General features: G+C 33.7%; 1 protein-coding gene across 6 annotated transcripts in view; it reads right to left on the reverse strand.

Annotated features, from left to right (window-relative positions):
• Positions 1-2293: 2293 nt before the first annotated feature.
• Positions 2294-21376, reverse strand: part of BCLAF1 (BCL2 associated transcription factor 1) — a 30247-nt gene continuing 11164 nt past the window's right edge. For 2 of the 6 annotated variants that reach the window (XM_030316416.1, XM_030316415.1), the window contains exons 5-13: positions 20018-20683; positions 19695-19864; positions 17272-17377; positions 16251-16335; positions 13687-13862; positions 12385-12565; positions 11106-11252; positions 5029-5241; positions 2294-4870 (exon numbers count right to left, since the gene is read on the reverse strand). In XM_030316416.1, the coding sequence (XP_030172276.1) occupies positions 4865-4870; positions 5029-5241; positions 11106-11252; positions 12385-12565; positions 13687-13862; positions 16251-16335; positions 17272-17377; positions 19695-19864; positions 20018-20683 (1750 nt within the window). In that variant the 3' untranslated portion in view covers positions 2294-4864. Of the gene's footprint in view, positions 4871-5028; positions 5242-11105; positions 11253-12384; positions 12566-13390; positions 13554-13686; positions 13863-16250; positions 16336-17271; positions 17378-19694; positions 19865-20017; positions 20684-21376 lie in introns of those variants that run through there. The other 4 variants (XM_030316418.1, XM_030316417.1, XR_003968968.2 and 1 more) reach the window with 3 other exon arrangements.

A 21376-nucleotide genomic window follows, 5' to 3' on the forward strand; every position in this document is an offset into this window, starting at 1 on the left:
ACAAAAAAAAAAAAAAAAAAAAAAAATGGCTTATGCTAATCAAACCTCTATACATATACAATTATATCATGCTTTAATTATACATTCAAGGAGCATTTATTTCATACCTATGTATGTATGCCATACACAATGCAAACTGCTAAACATTTATTCTGGCAAAGAAAGACATTTAAATGGAATGAGTTGCTAGCCTAAAAGAATGTGCTACATTCAATGAGGACATAAAAAGAATTTAGAATTTTTGCTAGGGTGTAAGATTTTAAGATAGGTAAGTGAACAAGGGGTGGGTAAGTGGGTAAAGCACAAAGGCTCATGTTGTTCATCTTGACTAATATTTAGGCAAGAGAAGACATCGAAAGGTTTTAGCTAAAAATGACACCAATTTTACGGCTGAAAAATATCCCACAGGCGGCAACTAAAGGATGAAATTTAAGGGCTAAGGAGTCCAAGTCAGGAGTCTACTGCAGCAGTGGGGGTATCTTTACCACAGTATTAGAGGGGTGAAAAGCAGATCAACACTCTGATTTTGAAGCAGAAGTATCACCACCAAATGTATGCACACACTATAAGTATATACTGACATTAACCAGTTAAATTTTATATTTTATTGTAACTTTCTTTTCATGCTTACATTTGGTGTGATATTAAATTTCCTTCAAAAAACTGAAAGAGTACTTAACATTCCCCCCATGGCAGCTTTAGAAGTACCCTAATAAAAAGTTTATTGCTTTCTCATTCTGGTACATTAAGACAGAAAAATTACGATCTTCCATAGTCAAGGGCTAGATAAGGTAGCAAGTAAACAACTATTCTGGAGGATGAGAATGGTATTCTTTTTCCATGGCTTTATGCACTCCATGAAATTCGCAATTACAATGATAGTACCAAGAAGTTATCACTGCCAAATACACAGGTCATGCTGTGAGTAAAAATCCTTCCAAGTCATTTAATATGAAGGTGTACTTAATTATCATCTAGTTTTACTAAAAGGAGTACTCATTACTGCATCAGGAAGCTGGGCAACCCCAAGAGATTACTATGAAAAATCTCATTTTGATTTTTAGGAGAGTAGCATTAAAATCCACTTGCCCAATCCTTTTCTACTTGTAAGAATCAAGATTATCTTCTGCATCTTAAGAGTGCTGCCAATAGGTTCAACTGTTTTAAATCATCCAAAATATCTGTAGGAAAAATATTTTTGGGCGACGGGGAATATTTTTCTTACGCAGGGATTATAATTAAGAAACATTATTTGAAGTTTTTTTCTAGTAGTGGGAAACACAGATCCTAATGTCTGTGTCTCTTTTTTTAACCAATGGGATCCATTTTTAAAGGCTAAAGTATGATGTGACGTAACAATATAAAGAGAACTAGAAGACTTAATTAAATGTAGAACTTTGGCTTCATCTGCATAGTCAACACACACTTATCATTACTGAATGTTTCAGAAATATAAGGAGTCCAGCTCATAAACCTACACAATCTCAAAGGCTCTTGAGTAAGACAATGGAATACAACAAATTTCCATATATCTCTGAGATTCTAAGAAACTGAATAATAACAAATCCTGTTGGCTTAAAATTTCATTAATATAACCCTTGACATTCAGATGTAATAATGGTTTTAACTATTTGATAACCCTAATATGGTAACAGATAACATTCTAAAATTTTGTTAAAGGATGTATCAGGATCTCTATCCAGAGACTATTTAAGTCTAGACTAATACAATCCCATGACAATAAACTTTTTTTCTCCAATTGCCTCCTAATATATTATTAGTCAAAATATATACTATAGGTCTTAGCACACAAATGTCCATGAAAAATGCTTTTTTTTCAAGTTGACAGAATGGTCCACTTTGTTAAAAGGGGCATGGTGAGAATTACACCAAATTTTACACAAAATTATAGTCTAACAAAACAAAATCCAACCTCTTTTTAGTTATTAATGGACTACTATAGTTTTTAAAAAGAGAAGCAATGCTGATTCTCCATAATATTATGGCTGGCAAGTTCTTGTATTAACACAAGAACAGGAGAACTAGACTAGAAATCTGGAATTCCTGTATCCTCTAAAAACAGCTTGGAATTACCAGGGAAAACAAAAAAATAACAGTACATGGGGTTTGAGTTTTGTGAAGTATGTATCAACCCCCCAAAAAAGCCATAGCATACCAGTAATTTTACTAACAGAGGAGTTGGTATTCAAAAATCTATAAATAGGTCACAGAAATCAGCTGTATAGATCAGACACAGAAATAGTCTCAAAATCAGGTAAACAAACAACGGCTATTACCACTTATGACATTTTATTGGCATATGACAATTTACAAGGGTCCCTGTTGCAATATACAACACACTAAGTAAGAATCGTTTAGCCATCTACATTCGTTCGTATTGGGTAGTATTTTTACTCAAATTATAATTTAATTCCCAACACTTGATTTTAACTGTGACAAAAGGGAACAATAGTTAATTCCTTAAAGTAGGCTGCAATTGGAAAAACATATTTTGCTATTTTATATTAAAATTCCTAGAATGTTGAAAGGTATACACACCTAAAGACTGAGTCATGGCCTTCTTAAACAGGTTTCTTAATCCTTTCTGGAAATATCCTTTGGTTCATTTTTATTTTCCTTCTCTAGGCAAAAGGAAGTCTGTTAATGCAGGTATCAAAGAGTTATTTTCTGTCATTTGTAAACAAATACCCTTACCATTCAGCTTTGTAACATGTTATGAAGTGTGGAGTTAAATGTGGCTTAACACAACATAGGCTTTTCATATGTTTGGCTCTGAAAAAGAGAACATCCACAATGGCATCCTACTGCAGAGTTCTATCACCCTTCTTACTAAATTCTGGTATAATCCTCTTTCCTCAATTTTGTGTAATAGAATAAAAGTAACCGAATCATGTATCTATTTGGGTTAAATCAGCACATTTGCACTTAAAATATAACCTGCTGATAGAATTTGGGCAGGTTTATTCCCACTCCCTATTAAGTAATTTCTCAGCAAATTCCCTTTTTCCTATTGTCTTAAGTGGAAAAACAAAACTGCACATTTATAGTCATGCACAGAGATCCAGTATCTAACCAAATAATAACTTAAAATAAAAGCTAAGTTTATTTGTATAAAATAAAATGGTTATGAAAATTCTTGTGTTGAAGATTAAATCCATGTTGCTTTCGCATGTAATTAAGTATTCTTCTGACTAGGAGATTAGCTGTGTCCTGACTAACATAACAACAAACTTGCTTTGACAGTATTTCCTCTGCTCTAACGATTTCAGAAAAGACAAAATTAATAGGAGAAATCATGCAATACTAAGGGTCCTAGGGCCATAAACATCATGTATATTGAATTTTGTTTTCTTATTTTTCCCTTACAGTTCTTAGCAAATGCCTTTGGCTGCAATCAAGGTGCTAGGAGCACTGCAAATCACGAAGGATGAAAGATCCATATATTAAGATCTTTGAAAAAGTTTACACTTAACAGAACTAGCATTTCCTCCTTTTAATGCAAACATATACAACTAACTTGGTTCCTGAATTAACAAATGAAATTTGACTACTTTTACAGATGGTCACTGACAGAGACTTGACAGTGAAATTTACTATTTTGAGTTTTCATCTTAAGAGCTATCAGCATAAACAAAAAGATAATCCACATCTGAAAGATTATCTACCTGAAGAATAGAACCCTTGGGAAGAAAAAGAAAAAGCCATTTTATAAACTGCAACTGAAAATAGGGAAAAAGTAAAAACCAAGTTAGACCAATGCTGCAACAAACTTCCTGTCAAAACTTTTTATTGAAAAACAAGTTACTTAAAATACTAATTAACATAATGGTTTTTTTTGCCTATTTTTCCTTATGGTTAAGACTACAAACTAATGTTTCAGCTGTCCAAAAGCTCAAATAAATATGTAAGATATGAAATCAGGTACATCTTTTTAATGTATCAACTTATTCTGCAGGATAATCCTCTTCCATACCAACACCAGGATTACAGGTTTTGTTCTGTTTCTTAAAGATGATCAGTAAGAATGGATTTTTTCATCTGTATTATTACAGACCAGTTCCTCTCTCAAAGATTAGCTGATATCTAAGACCATGACTCAAACTTTCAAATAAGAATAGAAAAAACATTGAATTTTCAGCCCCATAAGTAAAGGCTCCTAAGAATGGTTTTATAGGCCACTGCTTGCTTTCAATTAAAAAAAAAAAAAAACTTCTTGTAATTTTCAATCTTTTAATAGCTTGTACTTTTTAACTATTGATAAAGCTTTTTTCTCTTTTTAAACATTTGCTGACGTGTTAAATTAGCTTAGTTTGCCAAAGTAAGAACCTTTTCTGTGGTACACCTCAAAAATTAGTCACCCTACAATGTAGTGTGTTTGAATTAAGGAGAATGTTAAACAGATGTATATAGTTAAAATAATTAGTGTGGTCTCTATAAACAACTTCTGCCCAGGGATTTGTATGTAGAGCTAACGTTTACTTCAGAATAAACATTAACAAACAGGGAAGGAAGAGAATCAGAACTTTCACAGAGCTGTACTTGACCATATCTTATAGACAAAGCGAATTACAATGCATGTAACAAAAACAGTAAAAGTATTTTTTTAAAAGTTGATAGTTACAAATATGGTACGTAACAATTTTCTACTTTATTTCAGTACAATTTTCAACATACAGTCTACTATTTTTCAAGATATTTGAAGACTTAAAACAAAATTTCTATTGACTACTTGCAAACAGTAAAATTTAAGTAAAATGCTTACATTCTTATTTGAAAACAAAAATCAGGTAAAAAAATGGTGGGTGCAAGTTCTGCTCTCTGTTGCAATCTCACTTCAGATTTACTATTCCTAAAAAAACAAAGAGAAAATAAAGATTAGCAAAAATGTGGAGTGAAAATGATCCGTAATAATCATTGTTCCTAAAAATGAAATAATGAACTAACTGGCCCACCAAATCCATAATGAAGAAAATCCATTAGAATCACTAACAAGATGAAATTTTCTACCTTTTCTTCTTTGCGTCTGTCCTTCTTTTCTTCATTATTTTCCATGGTCTCTTCTTCATCTTCAACAATCCCGTCCCCTTGGTATTTGTCATGAGTCCATTTTGGACTGCTACCTGATTTTTTGAAGTTAAAGCGCCCTCTGCCACGTTGAAAAGTACCACGACCTCTTCCTCTTTTGGCCCAATAATCCACACCATCATCTCTGTCATCATGCTACAGAGAGGTTAAAAACAATCATCACTAAAATGTCTTTCTTGTAAGTAAAATGATTATAGCCCCATTAAGTCATGGTATAAATCTTCTGAAGACTGGGGTATGGGACATTGGTAAATGTCTAAAACACATTAAACCAAAGCCAGTAACACTGAATTTTACAGTAAAAATGTATTCCATTGTGAAATCAAGTAAATACATCTTACTGCTTTATAACCCAAGCACTGCAAACTGTCCAGACAATTTTTTGGAGAACCTCAACTGCTAAATTACTGCCAACTTTCATAGTTTTGACTTTTTTGCTTTCCATTATTTCAATCTAAGTCCACTTGTTAATATACTGCATGCAAATGAGATAAAATAACCTTTATTTTTCCCCAAAACTACCAGTCATAAAGACGTAACAGTCACAAAAATGTTATGCAACACTTATTAAATAAAATAAATGATATGAATTATACCATACATGTAGGAACAGATTTTAAAATCCTACAGAGATTTAAATCTAAATCAATGTATATGGCACATCAATCTTCTAGGCTAGAGAATTTCACATGCTAAATCATGACAGCATGGTCCCTAGAGTAATAACTTATTTCTTCTTCACCAACATAGTACTACAGTTTTCTATTACATTTGAACATTAATTTTTCATTAACTCTACCCAAATACAGATATTCTCCAAATTACAAATTGTTCCATTAATCAAACACAATCTACAAATTGAAAAGCCCTTCACTTTGTGGATAAGTAGAGGAGTATTATCGCAAAATACCAAACAAAAAGCCAAAGTTCACCTGTAATATAATTTAATTAATTGTTGCCCACCTCAAACTCTCAAGTCTGTCACCTACAAAAATGGAGAAAGAGGCAAAATGATGCTCCTTAATAAGATACTGGGTATAATGCAAATAATGTTCCATAACCTGTGAAGTACTGGTATTGACCAGCTGTCCAAAAGTCATCAAAGCTTTTTCTCGAGTATTATGTGGTATAAGCACCTTTTTCAAAACACAGACTGTGCCTTTGTGCATATTCGTGTAATACAGATCACCCTCCTGGCATGACTTGCAAAGCTCAGTTACACAAGTAACACACAAAGCAAAAGAGCACTTACCAATTTCTAATCCTCTATCTTTAACAAGCTGATGAAAAATGACAAGCTAGAGGTGTGTATGACTCCAAAAAGAGCGAGTTGAGGAACTATCAAAAGTGTAGATTTCAGAATGTCAGAAAGTTTAATTACAAACCTGAAATAAAGTATTTTAAAATATTCTCTCACTCAAAATGATACCCACACAACTACGTAATTTCAGGTTCCCTTTTGGTATTGGCACAAACCACCACTTAAGAGTTTGTGTTTGTGGCATTTACACAGTATTCCACTTATTTGTGGGAAGAAGCAAACAGGTTTTGAGAGTCAGAGGCATGTTTAAATCTAAACAGAAGCTGTGACTTTACGTTCTCATTTTAAAAACTGGGAGATAACCATGAAGTCACACAGATGATCTATAAAAAGTGCCCATCCCAGTGTATGACAAGCAAACAAAGAGTGGTATTAATAATGCTTACTAAGGGTAAGACATTGTTCTGAGCACTTTTCACGTATTTACTCCTCTCATCCTCAAACAACCCTATAAAATACTGTTAACTAATCCTACTTTAGATCTAAAGAAACTGAGGCACAGCAAAACTGAGCTACTTGCCCAAGGTCACAGAACTAGTTCTCTCCACTACTCCTTCAGCCATCACCCACAGTACACATTTCCCAAGTATCTGGTGGCAGTAAATGATTTCCATATAAGGCAACTAACAGCTACAGAAATAGAAAAAGCAGAGGCAAAGCTAGGCACTAAAGTTAAACAAGTCATCACCTTTAAATACCCTACAGCAGCTAAAAGATTGTATTTTTCAGAGTATCCTGGCAGCTAGGGGACATTTTAATGCTAAGCAAACTAACTCTTAATCTTCAAGTTCTAACTTCTAAGATATTAGTCCTACTACAATTTTTTAAAATGAATCACTTCACATGATAAAGGACCAGAGAAATTATTTGTAATGCACAAAAACACATTAACAACGGAGGCCATATTAGAACAAAACCTCCTGAATCCTCTTATCTCTTCTCCACAGAATGATCATGTTTCAAAGGGCTAATTGATTAAAACTCCTTCCCCACCAGAGATTTTCTCTTCCTCAGAAGACATCAACTCTACACTGAGAACCTATCCACTCCAGTACTTTCCTACTTGCTCCAACTCTTCACATACTCACCCCTCCACAGAATTTCAGGTTCTAAGATAGACTATCTTTCCTACTTGTTATTGAAAACATCACCATATCTTTGCATAAATCCAAGTGTTGAGATGAGAATTTTCAGAAAAGAATACAACAAATGTTACTATTACTCAATATTGGAGAAAGAACGGTAGGGTGCTTTCAGAACCCTAGTTCTGGAGCCCAAGGCATGGGTTCAAATCCAAAGTCCTATTCTACTAGCCATGGTCAAGCTGCTTAATCTGTATACCCCAATGTTTTTCATCTATAAAAGTAGAATAAAGGACTCCCCTCGAAATGATTTTTTGTAAGCACAAAATAAATTTATACATGTAAAACAGGAACTTAGCACAGTGCATATGCTCAATAAATACTATTATTATTACTAGTAAGTATTAATGTTTCATTAATATGGGCATAAGCAGGGTGCCTGGGCAGCTCAGTCCATTAAGCGTCTGACTTTTGATCCCGGCTCAGGTCATGATCTCGCAGTTCCTGGGTTTGGTCCCACACTCTCTCTCTTGCTCTCTCAAAATGATAAACTTAAAAAAATATATACGTGTGTGTCTGTGTGTATATATGCGTGTATATATATATATGTGTATATATATGCATATACACACGTATATATATATATTATATATACGTGTGTATATATATAGTCAAAAGTTCCATGTTCGTCAATTATTCTTAGGAGAACATCTAAAAGTTTTCAACCTCATTTCTTATGAATATTTTTGTTTATATTTCTAGTCTCAACAATAGCGGTCTATAAAATATATTTGCAAAAGAAGCAAAATCTTTCAAATTTAAAAATCCATGTAAAAACCAGAGCTGTCATTTCAATGGTTCATTAAGAACTAAAATAATTAACTCTGGGAATTGATTTGTAAGAAAAAAAAATGTATTAACATATTAACTTGGGGGTGCCTGGACAGCTCAGTCAGTTAAGCATCCACCTCTTGATTTCAGCTTAAGATGGAGCCCCACACTGGGCTCTGTGCTGACAGCAAGGAGCCTGCTTGGGATTCTCTAACCTTCTGCTCCGTCCCTCCATCCCCCACCCACTGTGCATGCGTGCACTCTCTCAAATTAAATAAAATTTAAAAGCTTAAAAAAAATGTTACTTCTGGGGCGCCTGGGTGGCTCAGTCGGTTAAGCGTCCGACTTCAGCTCAGGTCATGATCTCACGGTCCGTGAGTTCAAGCCCCGCGTCGGGCTCTGTGCTGACGGCTCAGAGCCTGGAGCCTGTTTCAGATTCTGTGTCTCCCTCTCTCTCTGCCCCTCCCCTGTTCATGCTCTGTCTCTGTCTCAAAAATAAATAAAACATAAAAAAAAAAAAGTTACTTCTGGTGAACATTAGTCTGTGACAAATCCAAGTGTATGTTTTATATAGCAATGAAGGTTTTTAAATACAGCCCAAAATAGCAACACATAAAATGTTATTTGCTACTTCTAAGTTACTAAAATCTTAAAATAACATTCTTCTTAATTAGTAAAACTACTACCTAAATGCCAAACTAAAATGGTATGTCCCATTACAAGAAAAAATTACAACATCGGATTCTAAAAGTATGCCATAGAAAAATGAAGGTGTGGCCTAAATTAAATATTTGTAAAGGATTCAAAGTATTAATTACTATCTACTTGTCCACCTCTCATTTCCCTCTTAATCTTTTGACCTATAACATTTGGTCTACTTCTCTGGCATTTTTTTTTTTTTTTTTTAACAGTGTGATATTTTTACTATCACTCACCCACTGCTCGCCCCACCTTCAACAGGGTGGCCTTTTAATCTCTTCTGACTGGGTGATCTTAACAGGGCTTTAATTGTGTCCTGGAAGATGATGGCTCCTAAATTTTTTTTCCTCTAGATTCGCATTAGCAACTTTCCATTGTACATCTGCACTTAATTTCTCCCAGGCACCTCAAGAACAGAACTTAATCTTCTCAAATGGGATCCTTTCCCTTGTATTCCCTATCCTAGAGAGATCCCTTCATCTTACTACCAATACCCAACTACATACAAGATCTCTGAGTAAGTCCTCATTAATATTACTTTAACTTTTCCATTACCTAGCCTCTTAGTCCAGACACTCAGTAACTCTCAGATCGGTCTGTACAACCATGATTTTTCTAAACTCTGGTTAAAATCTGTATTTATTTAGATATAGCCTCCCACAACTTGGTTTCTGCTTTTTCTTAATTTTACCAAACTTACACCAACCACCTAGCCAAAGAGTTCTATCTCAGGATGTTTCACGCCTACAATCTGCAGTATACCTGTCTATTTTTTAAGCTCAAGATTCAATCCCAGTTCCTCTATGAAGGCTCTCCTAATCACTCTCTTTGAAATAATCCTCCATTTCCTGCCTTGGATGAAATCCACTACACATATATTTAGAACTTTTGTTTCTAAATTTTCCAGCCAAGAAATGATACATGTCTTTGCATTCATGGTACCTAGTATAAAGAGCAGTTTGTGAATATATAAAGTCTGAAAATCAAAAACAAGATAGATCTTTCAAACTTTCCTATAACTGAATAAAATGCCTTTTACTGTCCACGTTGTCAACTCAAGCAATTCAAACAAGTATAAATTTCCTCTTAGGGGAGCATATGTTGAGCAAACAGTATGCATTAATACCCTTTAAAAACTTTTTCGGACTTTGTTCATTAAACTACTCAAAAGAATCAAACAGAAGCTAATTTTTGATTGCCCATTCTTCAAACAACATAGATCTACTTCATCATTTAGCTCTCTCCTCTCACTTAGCAGACAGGTCATGGGTATTCAGGTGTATTCAAATATATTCATAAAAAACTAAATGAAAGACAAAATTCTATAAATCTAGTACTATCTTCCTCCTTGCTTCTGCAAAACAACTAATCTTCAGAACTGATCTCTGAAAAGCTATTTAAGAAATAAATACTTCTGGTAATAGTTCTGGTATTTTCCTAAGTGTCTATAATGCTGGATGGACCCTTTTCTCCCATGCCAAACTACAGAAAATCTCCATCTTTACCTAGAAACTTTCAGGACCCACCTCCTCTAGTTTCACCCCTTAGAAAACTACTTCAGAGGAAAAAGTATCACAAAGAAGCATCAAATTAGTGTAGCCAGCAACTTTCCATATGGAATTTTTCATCCTCCTTTTATTCCAGAGGAAGTACACAGCCTCCCTGAGATCCTTAATTACATGTTCTGTGAAAGAATTCTTCTGTCTTTCATTTAAACAAACAGCTGTGATGATGGAAGATAAATCTTAATGAGATGTTTCTACAACTGTCATTGTCTTATAGACAGATGTGAAACCTATGTTAATGTTCTCTGAATGTGGCTATCAAATCAGGTATAATTTTAGTTTACCCTGATCAGCCTATAGGTGACATCAATAAAATATAAACAGGACTAAAGGGACCCACATTTTCGAAACTTCTAATCATCTGGGTAGTGAATTTTTAAAAGGTTTCCTAAATTATGGCAAAAACTCCTCATAGTAGTGGATACCTGTACTCAAATGTATTCACCCAGTATGCTTTGAAAATTAATGCAAACCAAATAAACACAGATTTCTAACACCCACCAAGAAGTACTTCTTGCTCTTTGGGGTATATTCTGGATCCCATTCCTCTTCCTTCGGTCTCTTTTGAAAAGTAGTATTTGAGTTGTTTGGACCAGTATTTGTCCCAGCAAAAACTCCTCTGGCTCTTCCTCTGCCTCTAATTCGAAACTGATTAACATTAACAAAGCTGTTTAGTAATGCAATCAAAAGGTATTTAGTTACATGCAAACTCTAATTTTACTGCAGTAACAAAAAACAAATTCCCTACTTTCCTTCCTAAATCTCAATTTCACAGCCACTGAGGACAGAAAGGGTGGCCATTTTATACTAAAGGCAAAAAAAATCTGCCCACTGAAAGCTGAATAAGTTAAGAAATGCAGTCAATTTAAGTATTAGCATACTGACTACAATTTCATAGCCTGAACTAGTATTTTTAAATAATCAAGTTGGTTCTTTCCCCTTTTACTACCCAAAAGAGTGGTCTAATTCTTTGAATTATTATAGGAGTCCCAACTGTTCAACTATCACCTATCACCATATAAGCAAAGCTCTTCTCTTTCACAAATGATCTAATTAATGAGCCCTACTAATAACTGACTGGATACTCACTCGAGGTAGGAATCTGAATATAGAAATTAAAGAGTCAAGAAGATGCACTACTGTGAAGTTGTAATTAATAATTGTAACAAATTTATGCAAACATAGGGATAATGTGTATGCTATGTAGAATAAAAACAAAAGCTATGTGATTTCTATGATTATACACATATAAACAAGGACTGGGAGGCAAAACAGGCAAAATAAAAATAGCTGTGATACAGACGTTAGGGTTTTTTTTTTAATGCTTTAAGATATCTATTCAAAAACTAAGTGATTAAAGAACTGGATCTCAGTAACTTTACTTGACTCTTGGGTCTTCATGCACCATGTACAGTTATTGATTCCAAAATTTTAAAAAGTATCTAATTGATATATGTATATGTGTGTGTGTTTGTGTGTATAGTTATATATATATAATTATATATATATATATATATATACATATATATACAGCTCTTTAAAAATCAGAAACATTTTTTACTCTGTATACAAAGAAAGCATCATCCCAGCTGCAGCCCTTCCTCCCAACCCTTAAATGGCATATCTTAATCAATATATACAAATACGATTTCACTTTCCAAGACTAATTCTAACTGCAGAAGTAATGACTCGCAACAATGTCTAAATCATGAATTTTACTTTATGTACAGTGCTCTAAAGTAAAGCCCTACCAACAATCAAAGGTAATTCTATTACTTACAAAGGTTCCTCGTGGTCGGCTAACTCCTCCAAAGCCTGAGTATTCTTTCAGTTCGTGGTGAGTTTTAAACTCGTCTTCTCTTTCCTTCTTACTCTCCTTTTCTTCCCGAGAACTGGGAGAAGAAGGTGACGCTGAAGATGATGAAGATCGAGAATGATCTTGCTCTCTACTTTTATGTTTACTGCAAAATAAATAGAGAAAACAAAAAATATGTGCTATTTTTAAAAAGACAAAGACCCTGTTGAATCTTATAATAAAAGGAATATTTTTCAAGTAAAAAAAAAAACTATCCCCTATTAAAAATGATTACATAACTAAAATGATTGGGTGTTAAACTTTGATACAGCCTGTTTCCATTCTCCTTCAATATTTGTTTTACATAACTACTGAAAACATGATATAGCCTGCCAGTTAAAAACTAGCAGTCTGGAAACTTCAAGAATAAGGTTCAGTTCTTCAGTATTTTTAACTTTTTGTTGTTGTTGTTGTTATTTTAAGGAAAGGAAAAGAAGAGTAGGAATAAGTAAGAATGTTTTTAAGGCCAAGTTTCAAAATGACTGCAGTATGTACACTCGGGGTGAGAACAGTTGATACGGTTTGGGCCATTACTCCATTAGAGAAATAAAAGCATATGACATACAAATACCGGTAATAAATTAAAAAACACGAGTAAAATCCACCATTTACCTAATGAATAGCAAGAAAACGATTATCTATGATACTTAAAATTCCTATTATTTATTTGACTCTACGATGATCAATTTTACATGGTTCTAACACAACACCCGGAAAGGTCATACCTGCGGTAACTCTTACCACTGCTAACAGTATCCATGGAAACATTACTTTGAAAGATTAATACACATTGCTATTTCATAAAAACTAGTCCTTCCTCCCCCCCATCTCTCCCATGTTAAACCACTAGATATCAGTTTAAAATTCTTGTACTCTGGGTGTTATGAGTTGAAAAAGTGCGGAATCAAGCATAACGAACCAAAGTTCTTACACAAACTGTTTCTAGAAATGCACTGCATTGAAGTCCAACCTCCTGATGTAGCCTGGATAATAGGACACATTAATTTGTCATTTTTTTTTTCAGTGTTAGCTTGCTATTCCAAAGTTTTTGTCCTCATCCACCATAAGCCGTGTAAAAGACAAATACATTTTTGCTGTAAAACAAATAATTTTAATTGTTTAAATTTAAACATTCGATTACACAGTCAAAATTGAAAGCAATTAAGCTGACAATTATTAAAGGCTAATTAGAAGCTAAAACCTAACTCAGACAGTTTTAACAATTACCTGTCATCTTTGTAAGATTTGTATTCCTTGTAATCTTTTGGAGTTTTTTCCTGCTTTCTTGATCCACTGGATTCCCTGGAGCCCTTGGAATCCCCCCGTTCTTTACTTCTTTCTTTTCTCCGACGATCAATGTCATGCCGAAGATCAGCAGAATCACACCTTAATTTTTTATCTCCCTATAAAAGACAAATGTAAAATACAGACTTCAGGAGAGAAAAAAAAATAAAGATATAAAGATATATACCCAAATTTTATGCCAGTTTTTAATCTGGGATTTTAGTATCAGAAATGAGTGGATCATAGCATACTACTTCCATACTTAGTTTTAGTTTTGTTAAAATAAGCACACTTGGTTGTTTTGACTCAACATTTGTATACACAGTGCAACGGGACTATGAAACTAGGAAGTTATGAAAAGCTAACTATCTTGAAAATAGCATAGGTTTTTGTTCGAAGCAATCCATAATAAACTTTGTACAGCAGAACAAAATAATTGTTTTTCCACTCAGCACATCCTCATTGTCATCACTCATCCTTTTCAAACAGCTTTTTTGTAAACAGTTGAACAATGACAGAAGTTACAGTCTAACTGTGGTTGTAGTATAGCCATCTACCTATAAAGTTAAGGGATCCTAAAGTAATGGTTCTCATTACTGAAGCCTCATTTTATCATCAAGCTGTTCCCAATTAGGTTGACGAACCCAATAAAAACCACTTCAAAAGGAAGAATTCTGTAATTTCCATAACATGCAAGTGGAAGATGATTAACAAAACCAAGTAAGGTTGAATAAGGGTAGAAACAAAGCCAGAAAGATATTATTCCCAATCCTGTACTCAGTATTTTGGGCCATATACTGCCCTTTCTCAATTCAGGTATTGCAACGGACATTAGTTTAACTGGGTCACAATTCACCTCCTTCTTGTTCCATTGCTTTTTCAAATACTATATAATTTAGGAAGATGGAAAGAGGCATCTAGGAATGAAGAAAAATTATACATCAGTAAGATGCTAAGCAATGTGGACATCCTTGCTAGTATTCAACAATAAGAAGTACTTACTCTGGGAAATCTAGCTATAATATAACCGTTCATCAAAAAAAAGTATAAATATATCTCCAAATGGTATCAACTACTCACCTATTTGCTCCCTGGGTAATTTAAAAAAAAAAAAAAAAAAAAGACTAATCAAGAGTAAAAACCTTCCTTACTCACCGAGGTATTACCAAGCCCACAAGTAACAAGATAATTTAAGTAAAACTACTTTGTAAACTCCAACAAAACTATACATACGTTAAATAATAACACATATTATTCATTCAGATCAGAAGACGAAGGATAAAAAGCAATGTCATATCCTCCCCTATCTATCATAAGTAATCACTATTTTCTCTCCTCTAGATGAAAACATGGTCTGAGTAATGAGGAAAGAAACAAGATACTCACTCTGTCAGAGCACAAGGATAGACTAAATTGTTGGCAAAAATAAACCAACATTGAACCCAAGATATTGAAAGGAAAAGCCAAGATTAGTATTCACTTCTCAGAATCTGTTTTTCCAAGATCAGTATGCCCACACAAAGAAACCACTTTCTTTTAAGCTCTAAATTTCTCATTTAGTAAATTAATAGCATGCCCTATTAAAATATTTGTAAAATACAACCATTAATAACAGCTTCTGGTAGTAAAGTGCCAACGTTTTCATAATACCTCAACTATTCAACTCTGCAAACACATGTAGTCTCATTTTTCCGATTACAAAACCAATGTCCAAGAGACTGATTATTTTCCAAGCATCATACAGATAATACCTGGTTATAGCCAAAAGTGGAACCAAGCAGCATTTCCAAGTCCCCTGCCCTTTTCATTACAACAGACAGTTGCTCCCTTTCTACCTGTCCCCACATTTCTACTAGACCCATATGACTTGTCCTATGGACTAGTCTACCTAGAAAATGTCAGTTTCAAATCATCAGCATGTATCAGAGTCCCCTTAACAAACACATTCCATTCTCATAGACCTCCCTCCCCCACCATTCACAGGTTCTTTTCTCATATTGAAAACCTTCCTTCCCCAACCCACAGAATTCAATCCTGACAGTTTCTGTTCCAACTGTTCACTTGTAAATTGCTTCTCAGAACACTTATTTCATAGTCCAGACCAAAAATGCCCAGTAGCATGGGGGTTACTTCTTGTTCTCACTGTGAAAAACCTAGAGATATTAATTTAGGCATATATAAATCAGGAATACTTACTCTGGCTAATCTATTTCACCTCAAAACTTTATATAGAAACCCTACTATAATTCTTATCTTTGCTTTTGTAATTTTCCTTTGTCTACTTAGAACTTTCTTACTTTTGTTAGCATTTTAAAAAGTTGGTTTAACTAAGATACATAGCTTAATTTCTTTTATAAAGGAGCGCTATATACACTACCTTATATTCATATACTTACAAGTTAAAAATAGAGAACCTCTGCAAATACTTTGTCTACACAAACTATACTTAGCATATATCATTAACTAAGCCCAACTTAACAGTAAAAAGAAGTCCATTCAAAACATACCTTTTGATTTTCTTCTTTAAAAACTCTCTCTTCTCCTGCTAAACGAGTATGCTTCCTCAGGGCACTTGGAGAGATGTCAATTCTCCTTAATGTAAAATAAAATATTTGTAGTCACAGTAACTATTGTTCCAAAAATTCCTCAGAACTGTCCATTTTTATAATGTCCAGTTATTTCTCTCCCAATCAACTTTAGCATAAGATTGTTAATCTAATTCCTGGTAGACAATTAAGAAGACTACATCCATTAAAGGTGAATTAAAATGCTTCAGATATTTTTATATATAAAGAAGTTTAACTTTTTAAAACAAATTTATTTTAATCAAAAAAAAACGTGTTTTGATTAAATTGAATGTTATGTTGTGGCAACCATCATACAATTATATACTTCCATATCTTTAATACACACATGAATATGGTTATTTGTTCTTAAGTATCTCCAATAGTTTTACATATTCAGTGGATCTTTAGTGTTATCCCTGCCTTTCCTTGCCTTTTAAAAGCTAGTGTCAACTGCAACTTCTCAGCACTTCTTCAGCGGTCACCACCAAAACCCTACCTACTATTTACTAAGAACTCAGATACTTTATGACCAATACTAATTGTCACCACCACCCTGCAAAAGAGGCACTGTTGTCCTTATGTGGTAGATGGAAAAAACTAATGGTCAGAGATTAAATAAAGGGTTACTCTAGGCATCCAACTCCCTCCCAAAAAACAAATGTGTTAGCTATTTAATTCCTTACTGAGGAGTGGTTGATAGTATTTTAAGTTCTAGGAACCTGTTTAAACAAATAAAATAAAAACTGAAAAGAAACAGTAAATTATAAACTTCTCAAGGCTGGAAATATACTTATTCAAGGTATAAATAAAAAATAAAACCAAAGTTCATCTTGTATCATGATGACACTAGCATAGTTCCAATATGATCAGTATCTTCCCAAAAAAACAAACAAACAAATAAAAGAAATGGTGTCTTCCTATCAAAACAGTATTTTTATACGTCCATTCATAGTGCACATACCTGTGTATCTCAGGGCTCTTTTGCCTGGCACTATGTTCTTCAGTGGCTTTCTGATACGAAGTGAACCTCTCGTTTAGAGTCACTGCAGCTGATTTGAAGTATTGCTCTGTTGATTTAGGAGAAATACTGCCCAATTAGTTATCTTTACTTCAAGAGAGATTTTCATTTGTGACAGAAGGGCATGTAGCAGGTGAAAAGAAAATAAAAATACTCAAGAAACCTAGCAGAAGAGAATCAAGTGTTACAAAGAGCTCCTACTCTGTCCCTTTTAACTTCTTCTACCTCAACAAGTAACTGATACAAAGTTCGTCAGAGAACCCTGTCAACGCTGCATAAATTCCAAGAACAATAAATAGACTAAATTGAGAATCTCTAACTTGAATTGAATCATACAATACTTCCTCAAACAGAACAAAAGGAATAATATGTGAATGTCCTTATACCTTGCCAATATGAACCAAGGAAGTTACTTCAAGTAATCATTTGCAAAAAATACTGAAATAACTACACAGTTGGTTTTAGTGAATACAATTACTTCATCAAGAACTATACTGACAACAAAAACTGGATTTAAGAAAAACCTGAATACTACCATTTCAATTGAAAAAAATACTTTTCAAATCAATTAACACTAATTACTCCAAAAATCTGGCATCTTGGCAAACCTGACAGCACATTCTCTATTATTCTCTTGTCCTTCTCTTAAATTTTAAAATTAGTATTATCAATACTAGTTTTTAAACCATTCAAGATACGCTGTAAACGTAAAATAGAAAGACGTATAAAGTCATGAAATGTTACATTACTAAGCAAGCTATCTGCTTAACAGGTCAACATACATCTTTGTCAACTTACCGCCCAATATCCAGCACATGTCTCATAACCAATCATTAAAACTTGAAACGGCCACTACAAGGGTAGTGCCTCAATCATAATTCCATGAAACCCAGGAATTTGAGCTAGCAACTCAGTTTTTATGCCATTTTTGCCAGGAAGACAGAAGATTCAACTTTGCCTGTATCTTTCAACAGCTATTTTACTTTGAAACATGGATTTTGCCATTTCAAAACATATTCCAGGACCTAGTTACAATGAAAAAGAAAACATCACTGGGCATTTTCAGCTCTAAATTAAGAAAGAGCTGTTCAGATCGGTTGCACAATACCAATAATGAAACATAACTACAGTTCTTTAAAAAAAAAAAAAAGAAAAAAAGAAAAAGAAAATGAAAAAGAAAAAATTTATCAAAACCTGATCTCAAAATTCAGCAATAAACTGTAAAATGTGGAGACAGGTCAAAAAAAGGCAAAAAAAAAAAAAAAAAAAGAAAAAATGTTAATGTTTCATATTTTATGTACCACAATAATATGGTCACAAACTGGTTCACAAACCTAGTTATAGCCAAATAACAAAACTTTTTTGTTACCCTGTTTAAATAATTACAGTCAAAAAGAAATTATTCACTGTTTTGAGACATCAACTGCATAAAGAATTTGCTAATGACAAGTTTCAGCTATTACAATGAGTTGTTCTCATAAAAAGACAAATTTTTTTAAAAAAATGGCTTTTAAGACCAACAACCACGTAGCTTCCTGGGTAAGAACCTATTTCATAGTAAGCTGCCTTTTAAACACAAAAAGAAAATAACAAAAACAAAACAACCTAATTGCCCAAAAAGTCATACCCTAAAACATTTGAAAATTATTAGTAACTTTGAAGCTAGAATTACATACGGGTGAAAATAGAGCATCATTACTTTAGCTAAAATGAACACATGTAACATCTTTAGGACTTAAAGAAAGGTTATTATCATCCACTATTCATGTAATCACTACTTATCTAACATTTTTAAATCACTTGAACTCTTTCCCCTTTAAAACTTCCAATAATTCTTTTTCCAGTTTACCTGTCATTTTAAAAAGCTAAGTATTACAACAAATTAAGTAACACAAAAATATAGGTAGAAAAACAATACTGCTTTTCCACTGGTATCGGGTTTCTTTAAAAGTTGAAGTATTACTCTCAGTAATACTCAAGTCACCATGGCCTTGCTTTATTCTAAATCTATGCAAGAGTACATTGTTAAGTCATATGCATGCAAGGATAAATCATCTGTAAGCATTCTACCCTTCCAATACAGTATGACACATTTCAAAGACTTTGCATTAAATATGTATCAGTTTTGTCACAATACAGATTTTTAGAGTGTGTTTTAACTCTATTTAGTGTTTTAATCACTTTGTATTAAGTATCTCTATGGGTCTTAATGCTAACAAAACTGATAGCTCTTTCATGAAACTATTTTTCCAAATTTCTCATGGTGTCTATATATTACTTGCTAGCCCTAGAGTACATTAATTATTAAAAGCCTAGTTGTTCACTTTTATTTACAAGAAATACTTAATTCGTACTAATAAACATACCTTTAACATGATGAACCAAGGACACAATGTGTTGAATAAATGACTCTGAAGTGCTTTTGCTGGCCTGTGGCAACTTAATGTGGTCAAAGATGGATCGGAATTCTTGTTCTTTCTTGACAGAATGGACAAGTGTACTAGCAAGTAGCCTGTCTTTAGTCAAGGAAGCAGGTCTGGAGCATATCGGTAACAAACACACACATAACAAACAAAATATACCATTGGTTTGAATACGAAAATGGGAGTGTGTTCACAAAATAAGATAATTAACTAGAATATTAACTAAGCAACCACAGGTTACTTCCTGGGTATCAATGTGGAATTACCTGTTAGAATCATCAAGTGGAACGGGTGCCATTTTGAGTTTGACTTCAGGTCGATGAGAATCACTGGCTATCATTTTGATCCTAAGTGGGCTCTCCTCTCTGAAGGTAGACTTTTCTCGTGCATCCAGATTCTTGTGTAGAGGGGGACTGTAATCAAAGAGGTCTTTGAGCTTTTCAGACTTTACCTGCTCAGGTGACTGAGTTTCTTTCTTTACTGTTATTCTTTCAGAATTTTTGTCGTCTTCCTTGTGCTTATCTTTTGCAGTGCTAGGCCTTTCCACTACGTAGCCAGTCTCTTTAAGTTTATAGTTTTTTTCTTCTCTAAATCCATCACTTTCTCTATTGCCTTTCAGTGAAACTTTGGACTTGTACTTGGGTCCTTCCTCCTCAGTATTCCGGTGAGATGTAGTAGCAAAATTTTTACCCTGATCTGCAAGGACTGACTTCCTGAACTGTCTATAGTCCTCTGTCTCCTCTGTGTCATCCCCTTCGGAATCATTAAACTTTTGTTTTCCAGACTCTTTATCGCTAAAGTAATCTAGAGCTTCCTGATCTTCCCATTCTCCCTCTGCCCTCCCTTTCTCTGATCCTTTCTCCTTTGGAGCCTCTTTATCCCTGGTATTACCCCTATCAAGCAGGAATACTCTAGACTCTTCATCTGTGAACCTGTGAATAAGCAGAGAAGAGGATGGTAACTCTGGATTGCATTCACTGTGGATCACTTGTATACTTCTACATGTTGCCCAACATCGCAGGACCAGTAATAAGAGAAAAAAAAACACTGAAAACTGTTTTTCATAATTCTACTTTTAAAAAAACATTAAAAGCAGCCATACAGCACTCTCAAAAATCTGTTCTAGTCATAGCCACAATTCTGCACGAACAAATCCAATTCCAGAAATTCTGTAACATGCAACACTAATTTTTGAGGCTAAGAACCACTAATAAACAATGTACCTATCAGAACTCTATATATAATTATACTCAAAATTTCAGATTATTACACTTCCCTACTAAAATAAATGAATTCACAAAAGTAAACTTAGTAATATTATTTAATACTCTAAGTGAATCACAAAATATTTCACATCTACTCTGCTGCAGAAAATGATTTCTGGCAATACTAAGTAGAAACTGTATTAGTTCAACAACAAATTTTATTCTAGATTATACAGCAATATGCCATAAATAGCATGCCTGTTCTATTTTCTCAAACTACATTTAGCAACCAATTTTCACTGAGTTTTTTAGCAACTCTTCGGCAATGCTTGAAATCAGAATTTAAACAAAGTATATTTCAAAGGTTACTAGAGCAAGAAATAATTAGCTTTTCTATAGTCAGATTTATTAAGAATTGGC

Source organism: Lynx canadensis, chromosome B2, assembly GCF_007474595.2.
Source record: "Lynx canadensis isolate LIC74 chromosome B2, mLynCan4.pri.v2, whole genome shotgun sequence".
Taxonomy (NCBI): Eukaryota; Metazoa; Chordata; class Mammalia; order Carnivora; family Felidae; genus Lynx; species Lynx canadensis.